This window comes from Labeo rohita, unplaced genomic scaffold (assembly GCF_022985175.1).
Source record: "Labeo rohita strain BAU-BD-2019 unplaced genomic scaffold, IGBB_LRoh.1.0 scaffold_54, whole genome shotgun sequence".
Classification (NCBI taxonomy): domain Eukaryota; kingdom Metazoa; phylum Chordata; class Actinopteri; order Cypriniformes; family Cyprinidae; genus Labeo; species Labeo rohita.
Genome location: NW_026129462.1, coordinates 682,377 through 692,834, shown reverse-complemented (window position 1 = coordinate 692,834; position 10,458 = coordinate 682,377). Strand labels below are relative to the sequence as shown.

Here is a 10,458-nt window from a genome sequence, read left to right as displayed (position 1 = left end):
GATAATTTCTTAATTGTTTTTACCTCTCAGGATGATTTCAGAGTTTCTCTAATGGCTTTATGGAGCAGAAACAGATCACCTGCTAGAACTGCCTGTATAAAAGTTATCTCTGATATGAAAACATGATTATTATTCACATGCACATAGTCAGTGAATACAGACATACCAGGATACTGCTTATCTGTGCCAGGAACAGGAAATACTGCTATAATCATATCAAATGTTTATTATAGAGTAGAATAACATAGAATAGAATAGAATAGAATAGAACATCTTCTAGAGTGAATATAGAGGAGATGAACATCAAACATCTTGTAGAATATAGAAAAATATTAAAAATCAGTATAGGCTAATCAAGAATGCTGTTCAGCTCTCCTGGATCTGATGTCATAAAACAGAACAACAGCAGCTACAGCAGCCACGCCCACCAAAGCAGTGACGACCAATCGGATCACAGCTTCCGTAGAATCACAACCGCGGAAAGAGTCTGAGGAATAAAAACATTACACATGAGTTTAGCTTCATTAACGTTAAATAACGGTTACAGCTGTTTTCCTAGTCATCGGTTTTAAGTAGATCGAATAAAGTAGGCTTAAGTATGGCAATTTATATATAAAAAAAATAATTATAGTAAAAAATCATGATTACATTATATACTTTTAACTTTCTCTGTCTGGTTCTTTGTAAAATGCTGTAAATTTGTTGAGATTTCTTAACATTTTAATAGTTTTTTAAAAAATAACAATTTATAAAGCCATTCAGCTGATCGAAACCCGAATACAGAGCGCGATTATTTATATTGACTTAATACCTGTATATATTCCGCGAACGCTGAAATGTCAAAACAATCGGCTAAGCAATAAAAACATGGCTACACTAATAAACAATACTCAATATTTATACTGAAGTAATAACTGAAACACAAGATGGCGCCAGATGCGTTTGTATGAATCAAGAGATTCCTGAACGTACCTGAACATGTGTTACAGAGTTTGCTGATGTCCAGATGTTGAGTCTGGTTTCTGATGGGATTGTTGATCACACAGCTGTAGGTGTTTTTATCCTGATATTCCACCTCCAGAGGTAGAGAGAGACTGATGCTGAGATCAGACGCGCTGACGCTGGACAATAAACTGTTTCCTTTGTACCAGGAGAGAGTCACATGACTCACATTAAACACTGAACACAACAATGAACAATATAAAGAGGAGGAGGAGATTCTGCTAAAGACAGGAACTGAAAAATGTGGAGCTGGAAAACAAGAGAATAAGCCAGTGAGTGTTTCATGTAGATTCTGTTAATCTTCATTTTAATTATTTTCTCAAACCCTCAAAATTGTAATTTTGGATCCCCCTGAATTATAAAGTTTGTCCATTTAAACTTAATGCAACCTTTTTAACTGCATGTACGAAGCCAGCTCTTTGCTGAATTAACTACAATATTAATGACAGAAACTGAAATGCAGAATGCAATACAATGTTCGGTTTAAAAAATAAAGTTAGAATTTCAGTCATTATGCAGTCCAATCATGGAAGTGTTGTATTATTGATTGCGGTTTATTTCATGAATTGGTAACACTGCAGTAATGACTCCTGAATGTCGTAATTCACACCCTGCTTTATTTGACAGAGCAGAGCACAGTAGAGAGAGAAAATTTGAATGTTGAAACAATGGGGAAATTTGACACTAAGGTTAAGTAATCAGGAACCGGCTTCACTGAAAAGAGGAAAATGTCATACAATAATCAGCAAATGGAAGACTATTTCAAATGAGCCAGAAGTATAATGCATTAATAAATATGTAAAAGACTAGGATTGTTTAATTATTTGTGTATACTAATTATAAAGACTGACCGCACAAATGACACTGTAATTGTGACTCACCATAGACACTAACATTAAATCTGTATATGGTCTGTTTTGTGCTTTTGATGTTTAGTGTATAAAGTCCAGAGTGTGTGGTTCTGGTGTTTGTGATGGTCAGAGATCCAGTCTGATGATCCAGCTTCAGTCTGTCTCTGAATCTCCCATCGGGACCATCAGATACGGAGAAGATTCCATCCTCTTTAATGATTTGAGCTATGTGAGTCTCTGGATGTCCAAATGTCCAGGTTATCAGGTCACGTGTCTGTATTTCAGTAACACCAGTTTCTAGAGTGACTGAATCTCCCTCCATCACTGACACTGACTTCACTGCATCTGAACCAGCAAACACACCTCAAGAACAAACAGAAAGACTTTTAAATAACTTCATGAAGGTTTACTAAAGTAAATGGTTTACATTTGAAATGATTAGTATCCAAACAAAAAACTGATTAATAACTGCATCTTTGTGGTGATTTTAAATAAAACTCTAAAAAAAAAAAAAAAAGTACTGATGCAGAAAGTTTGAGCTCCCCAACATCATACACAAAACACGTCTATTTCAGATGAGAATCATGTCACAAACTGAAACTAAAGCTGCTGCTGTTTAAGCTTCAGTATTTTTACATGAAGGACATTTAGAAAAAACAAACATAAAAAACACATTTCAAACTCACCAAATAGATGCCACAAACAGAACCAGAACCAAAATCTGTCAAACATCTTCAGCAGTTTCAGTGCACAAATGTGAAAAGACAAAGTCTTGTAAACTGGTTAAGTAATGAAATGACAGATGAGTTGATCTGTGGTAAAGTGATGTTAAACTCTACTCTCAGTTAAAATGACAGTATGACCATCCAGCTCCTTTTGCTGATTAATTCACATTCTGAAAATCGACACTTCCTGGCCGCAGCTTCCTGTTTGGCTCAGTTGTTTCGTTTTCAACAGAAATAAACTGACCCATAACATGATCAGCGACTACAGAAGTTAAGTGTCTTAAAGCAGCCGTTTGATCTCATGAGATCCCGTGTGTGTTTGTCTCTGGTCTTTCCTGTAACTGTCTTCGCCTCATTTATTGTTCATTTCTTATCAAATGTCTGAATTGTTTCTCCTCTTAGACTGATCTGAAAGTTTCTCTAACGGCTTTATGGAGCAGGAACAGATCACCTGCTAGAACTGTGTGTATAAAATTGTTCTGTCATATTTTCATATGACGTTTTGTATAGAGTGGAAAAATGTTTGGTTCATATAATCAAGAGAGAAAAATAAGCCTACAAACTACTGACAGATACATTGACTGCAGTGTAGCATAAGTTACAAATATATATCAGAACACAACTGTTTTAACATTTGTCACACTACATTCATTGCATTTATCAGTGTTGCTACTACTAGTTAAACAGTGAATGTTCATTAGAAGTATAGCCTGTAGATCTTGTTGGAGCTATTTTGCACTTTGTTTATTTTAGGTTTAAGTTAAGTTATAGCTGATTTATTTCTTTTTCTTTTTTGTTAAAGTTAATTTGCTTTATTTTGCATTTATGCTTATTTTCTTGTTTATTTACATTGTTGTTTTATTGGTCACACGGTGCTATGTTAATTTACATAAGTAGGTCAAGGTGGGAGGGACCGGAGGCTGCGAGGGCATATGGTTTTTTACCAGCATAAGAGAGGCAGCAGAAATGTCTGTGAGCTTGCTTTCCTTGTGTAAATAAACCTCCTCAAACTCATCTTTTGTTATGGACATTAGTCTATCTTTGGTACCTCTAAACCTGCGTAAAGCCTGACCTATGACGTAGCCTCAGTGGCCATTTGAGAAGTTTGATATTATTAGTTTTGCTTAAGTTTATGGACAAATAGCCACTATACTAAGTAAAAAACCCTGTCCCTGGATGTATATCGTTGGTTTACCTGGAAATTGGACTCGTTGTTTGTTGGATTACCTTTTTGAAAGTGGATTACTCACCTGGATGCTGGAGATAAAGACGAGGCTGGGCCTAGGAGTGGCGGCGGCGCGGCAAACATCAAATAATCCTATCCATCCATCCGACAGTGTAAAGCTTCCCTGGACACCGTATTGGATAACGGTGACGCTATTGTAGCATTGGAGCTGCATTTACGGAGTGGAGGATTAATATTTGTCGCAGTTTGGATTCACAAAGGCCTAAAGCCCTCACAGGTGACGCGCACGGCTGCGCGCAACAAAAATCACTGCGCGCATCTAACTCCGTGCGCAAAGGCAACCACCGCTGCAAACAAAGTTCTGCAAGGTATGTGTTCCATTTAACCTTTGCAAATAACTGTGTGTGCACCTGGCCAATATTAATTAAAAAAGGGGGTAAAAATGTCTGACGTAGCATCCAAAGCCACAAGTGACACGGCGCTTTCCACAAGAAGGCGCATAAGTTTCACCGCTAAAGGAATGATGTTTTTCATGCAAACGTGTCAGGAAAAGAGATCGACGAAATGTAGACAAGCCAAATCGTACATGAATGAAATGGATAAATTGATGCATTCTGCAGACAATATTGATGCAGTCAAGTCTCTTTTGGATCAAATGATAACATGTGTTGATGAGGCAAAACAACATCATTTGTCATTTGTGTCACTGAACATACCTCAGGACGAAAAGGAAAAACAAAATAAATATTTTGAGCAAAAGGAAATTCGGTTTTCAAACTTTATTGCTGATGTCAAAGGGTGGTTATTAAATGCAGGCCATTCATATGAACTTCCAATCAAATCTTCTGATAATCAAATTGATATAGGGCCTGAGGACAGTGTATCCAATAAAGGTTCTGCAGCGCGTTCTAAAGCTGGCTCTAAACTGTCAAAGACTTCATCCAGTGCATCTGCAAAAATATTAGCACAAGCACAGAAAGCAGCATTACAGGAGCGCATGGCTGCTCTAAAACAAAAGCATATTTTGGAGGTGCAGGAGAAACAAATAAGACTTGACCAAGAGGAATTATGGAAGAAATGGGAACATTTAAGGAGAGAAAAGGAACAACTTGCTCTGGAGGCAGAATTAAAGGTGACAAATGCAAAATTGGAGGTTCTGGAAATAAATTCAAAGTGTGGCTCTAAAGTGTCAAAATGTGCATCTAAAACGCCAGATGGCATGAACTTTTACTTGGAAAGGTCAGAAACTCAAGAAACATATGAACTAAATCCAAATGCTGAACGTTTCATGCCCACCAATAAAAATTCTGAACCTCCCTCCAGTCGCTTATTAAATTCTGTCCCTGCCGGTGTTAAACTCAAACATGTTGTAATACAACCACCTATACCTAATGTTATTCCTGTTTCTCAAGGACAAAGCCATATACAAGCACTGGTTTTGCAAAATGCTCATGACAATAATCAATCTACCAACTCTTTGGACATTTTGAACATTATGCAGCGTCAAAATGAAATTACTGCCCTGTTGGTTTAACAAAACACAGCCTCTGCTCTGCCTATGAGAAGTATACCTGTAGGTGAAGGTGATCCCCTGCATTTCAAATCTTTTCTTAGAGCTTTTGAAAACTGTATTGAGGATAAAACAAAAAATTTTAGTGATTGTTTGTACTTCCTAGAACAGTACACTAGGGGACAACCAAGAGACATTGTAAGAAGCTGTCAGCATCTGCCCTCTGAATCTGGTTACCAAAGAGCAAAAGCACTTTTGATTGAACATTTTGACAGTGAACACAAAATCTCCTCTGCTTATATGGACAAAATCAACAACTGGCCCTCAATAAAATCTGAGGATGTTAACGTTCTGCAGTCATTTGCTTTGTTCCTTTGAGGTTGCTCCAATATAGTATATCATATAAAGTACATGAAGGAGTTGGACATGCCAGCCAACCTCAGGACAATCCTAATGAAACTCCCATACAAGCTAAGGGAAAAGTGGAGGAATGTGGCATGTGACATATTGGAACAAACTGGAAGCAGAGCAGTGTTTGTTGATTTTGTAAATTTTATTGAAAAACAAGTGAAAATTGTTTCAGACCCGCTGTTTGGATATATTAATGATGTTCCCCCAGCCAGCCACACAAAGCTATCTACTCAAGCTAAACAGAAAAGGAAAAGTGGTACCTTTGCCACCAGCGTCAATGCAATAAAGAATGGACATAAGGAAATAAGGAAAATTTAACAGCTCACAGTAACCAGCTCAAATGTCTGTTCTGTCATCTCAGCAATCACACTCTGGAAAAATGCTTTCAGTTTAAAAGAAAGACACAACAGGATAAGATTCACTTTCTAAAGGAGAAAGGTGTTTGTTTTGGGTGCTTGAAATATGGACACACAAGCAAAGACTGTAGGAGTCGTTTGGATTGTGAACTGTGTCACAGGAAACACCCATCTGTCCTGCATGTGGAGAAGGAGGATATTACAAGGATAACCTCTAAAGAAACTGTGAGCACTGTACCTGAGCAGCAGCAGACGTGTGGTCATATTGGGGCTGGTGAAGAGGATACTGCTGTTTTCTCCATTGTGGCTGTGCGGGTGAAAAGTCAGAAAGATAATAAAGTTGTGCACACTTATGCTTTCCTGGACTCTGGGAGCTCTGGTACCTTTTGCACTGCAAGTCTGGCTGAAAGGCTGGGAGTATCAGGTAAAAACTGTAATATACTATTAAGGACAATGGGACAGACTAAAACCATTAATACCACTGTACTAACTGGTCTGGAGGTGTCTGGTTTTGACACCGAGGACTTTATTGAGCTGCCATTTGTTCTGACACAAACAACAATGCCTGTATCCAGAGTCAATGTGCCATGTCAGGATGATGTTGCCAAGTGGTCGTATTTGAGCAGCATTAGGCTACATGAGGTAGATGCAGATGTGGACTTGCTCATTGAAACTGATTTTCCCAAAGTTTTGGAGCCATGGGAATTAATAAACAGTCAATGTGGTGGACCGTATGCGGTGAGGACCAGAGTTGGCTGGGTCATAAACAGGATGTGCGTGCATTTGTTTGGAGCCGTATCCTCTCCAAGCTGTTCAAACTATGCACTGAGAAGAACTTCTGAGGATAATGCATTACAATATTCACCCGATGTCCTCAGCACAGTCAAAACAAATTTCTATGTGGATGACTGTCTCAAGTCCACTGTGACAGAGGAAGATGCAGTGAAGCTCAAACATGGACTAACATCTCTTTGTAAAAAGGGCGGTTTCCATCTTCAAAAGTGGGTCACAAATAGCCCAAAGGTGTTTGCACTGATTCCCAGTAACATCAGAGCAGTGGGTTTGGAGAATATGGATTTGGACAGGGACCAACTCCCTGTGGAAAGAGCTCTGGGGATGCAATGGTGTGTTCAAGGAGATACGTTGAGCTTCAGGACTGCAGTGCGGGAACGTCCACACACCAGGAGGGGCATCCTTTCTGTGGTAAGCTCTCTCTATGACCCACTGGGTTTTCTGTCTCCTTTCATAATCCCTGCTAAGTTACTGTTACAGGAGCTGTGCAGAATAAACCTCAAATGGGATGAGCCAGTCCCTAGCGCCTTTTCCAGATATTGGTCTGAGTGGCTCTCTGAACTCCAGCATATGAGTGGATTTAAAGTGGAACGGTGCATCAAACCCAAGGACTTTGGAACACAATTGAAAGCAGAGCTGCATCATTTTTCAGATGCTAGTCAAACAGGATATGGTACTGTTTTATACTTGAGATTGGAGAGCACTGACAGTGTGCATGTTTCATTCATCACAGGCAAGGCTCGTGTCGCTCCTCTAAAGCAACTAACCATCCCACGCCTTGAGCTTGCTGCAGCTGTGCTTGCTGTTCGAGTGAACACAATGCTGTTGAAGGAGCTACATTTGCCATTGCAAAGGTCATTTTTCTGGACCTATAGCACTACTGTTCTCAAGTATATCTTCAATGAAACGAAGCGTTTTCACACATATGTTGCTAACCGTGTCAGCATTATAAGAGAAGCCACAGATAAAGATCAGTGGAGGTATGTAAATACCAAAGATAATCCTGCAGATGAAGCATCTCGAGGATTAAGAGCTCAGGAGTTTGGAAAAGGAAAATGGCTAAAAAGACCAGACTTTTTGTACTTGCCTGCCGCCAAATGGCCGAAACTTGATTTGGACTCCTCCTCCATCCCATCTGATGATCCAGAGGTGAAAAGGGAACTTAAAGTGAATGTTATTACAACACACAGTAACAATCCCCTCAGTCAGCTCATTCACTATTTCTCATCCTGGAGAAAGCTTAAAACATCAGTGGCCTGGTTGTTGGAGCTGAAAGAAAGACTTTTACTTTTGAGCCGCAAGAGAAAAGAATATGTGGTCAAGCAGAATGAAAATGTGGAAAAGGAGCTTAAAAAATTTAAAGCCGCACTTGGAAAATCCAGCTTGACACCAGAGCGCTTGGAGGAAGCCGAAAAGGCAATAATTCAGTTTGTACAAAATCAAAGATTCAGCACTGAAATTTCCTCATTAAAACATGACCCAAAGGCTGTTTCCAAAGACAGCCCTCTGGAAAGAGTTGTGCCTGATAACACACCCTTTACAAATGTGGGAGTGGACCATTTTGGACCACTGGATGTGAAGAGAGGGAGAACTATGTTGAAGCGATATGGAGTGATATTTACCTGTTTGAGTAGCCGTGCAATACACCTGGAGGTGGCACACTCCCTTGACACAGACTCCTGCATCAATGCTGTGCGAAGATTTATCTGCAGAAGAGGACCTGTGAGAAGTATAAGGTCAGATAACGGCACAAATTTTGTTGGTGCAAAGAAGGAGCTGAGGCAGGCTCTGGCTGCTTTAAATCACTCTAAAATTGAAAGGACTTTTGTGCAGGAAGGAGTGACGTGGAGTTTTAACACCCCAGCTGCATCTCACCAAGGTGGCGTTTGGAAGTGTCTGATTCGCTCTGTGCGTAGCGTACTTACCTCTGTTGTTGGACATCAACTGCTGGACGAGGAAGGCCTGCAGACACTGTTTTGTGAGGTAGAAGCAATACTCAATGACCGGCCAATAACTAAGGTCTCAGAAGATCCCAATGACTTGGAAGCACTCACTCCAAATCACATTCTCCTGCTAAAAGGCAAGCCCATTCTGCCATCAGGCCTGTTTGAAAAATCTGACCTGTACATTAAGAGGAGATGGAGGCAGGCGCAGTATGTTGCAGAGCTGTTCTGGAAAAGGTGGACATCGGAGTATTTGCTTGTATTGCAAGAAAGACAAAAATAGACAAAGCAAAAGAGAAACATCATCCCAGGAGATATTGTTGTAATCGCTGATGCTACAGCTCCAAGAGGCTCATGGATGATGGGCAGAGTCTTAAGCACCACAGCTGATTCAAGAGGACTGGTCCGCTCTGTGAAGGTACAAAAGAAGACCAGCATCCTGGACAGACCAATAATCAAGCTCTGTCTTCTCTTGGAGGCCAACAATTGACTGTGCAGTTCATTCTCTCTTCTATCTCTTCTATCTTTCTTCTATCTCTTTTCTACATCTATTTGTTTCTTTCAGGCATGGAGAAACTGAAGATGCAAAGATTCTAGCTTAGTGCTTAGGCTATAATCAGAAAATAGCTCCTTTGTGCTAAAGCTAAAGTTAATTGTGGGTAAAGTACCGCCACAATTAGGGGCTGGGTTGTTGGAGCTATTTTGCACTTTGTTTATTTTAGGTTTAAGTTAAGTTATAGCTGATTTATTTCTTTTTCTTTTTTGTTAAAGTTAATTTGCTTTATTTTGCATTTATGCTTATTTTCTTGTTTATTTACATTGTTGTTTATTGGTCACATGGTGCTATGTTAATTTACATAAGTAGGTCAAGGTGGGAGGGACCGGAGGCTGCGAGGGCATATGGTTTTTTACCAGCGAAAGAGAGGCAGCAGAAATGTCTGTGAGCTTGCTTGAAGTTTGATATTATTAGTTTTGCTTAAGTTTATGGACAAATAGCCACTATAGATCTCGTTTATTATTTTAAACCTAAACAAGAATTGAGATTTGCATTGGTCTGCCTGTGAGATTTAGTCATGATGAGAAATGCTTGAATTCATTTTTAGATTTCTGGATTTCTGGCTTTCTGTAAACTTGGGTATAACTTTTTGAAGACCATGTGAGTTAACCTTGGTCTGTCCTTCTGAAGAAGTGTAGAAGCCTTGATCCATGTTTTCAGATTAAGTTACGTTATAATGAGACAATAATTCACGTGTTTAAACATTTACTATATAACGGTATATAACACCGAGCGCCCCCTGCTGGAAGAACAGAGAAACATTTACTGACTGTGATGACGCGCTTCCACAGACATCGGAAGGGGGGCGCAAATCATGGATCGCGGAACCGGGGGGCCGCCCGGGCCTGGGCGCGGGTAACTTTTGAGGTCTGGTGCAAATTATGACATACAAAAATACATAGGCTATAGACTGCTATGATGATGATTTCGCCATGCCTATAAAACCTTTGAAATCGCAATCACATCGGAATATTTAAACATGCTTTCGCGCAATGGCGTGATGACAAAGTGATTTTATTTTGTTTCATTCTTTTGTTAAGTTAATTTAGAAAAACGTTTGGAGCATTTTTGTTCATTTAATATAAGCTAAAGTTTTTGTTTTTTTTAAAGTAAGGACTGTTTGATC

At 39.4% G+C, this 10,458-nt stretch overlaps 1 protein-coding gene across 1 annotated transcript; it reads right to left on the bottom strand.

Moving 5' to 3' along the window:
- Positions 1-341: 341 nt before the first annotated feature.
- On the bottom strand, positions 342-2,721 carry LOC127161083 (uncharacterized). The gene is made up of 4 exons (XM_051103724.1): positions 2,540-2,721; positions 1,884-2,216; positions 973-1,251; positions 342-487 (listed from the first exon to the last, which is right to left on the bottom strand). Exons 1-4 carry the CDS (start codon positions 2,583-2,585, stop codon positions 354-356), a joined length of 792 nt encoding a protein of 263 aa, XP_050959681.1. The 5' UTR covers positions 2,586-2,721; the 3' UTR covers positions 342-353.
- Between the last annotated feature and the right edge of the window lie 7,737 nt (positions 2,722-10,458).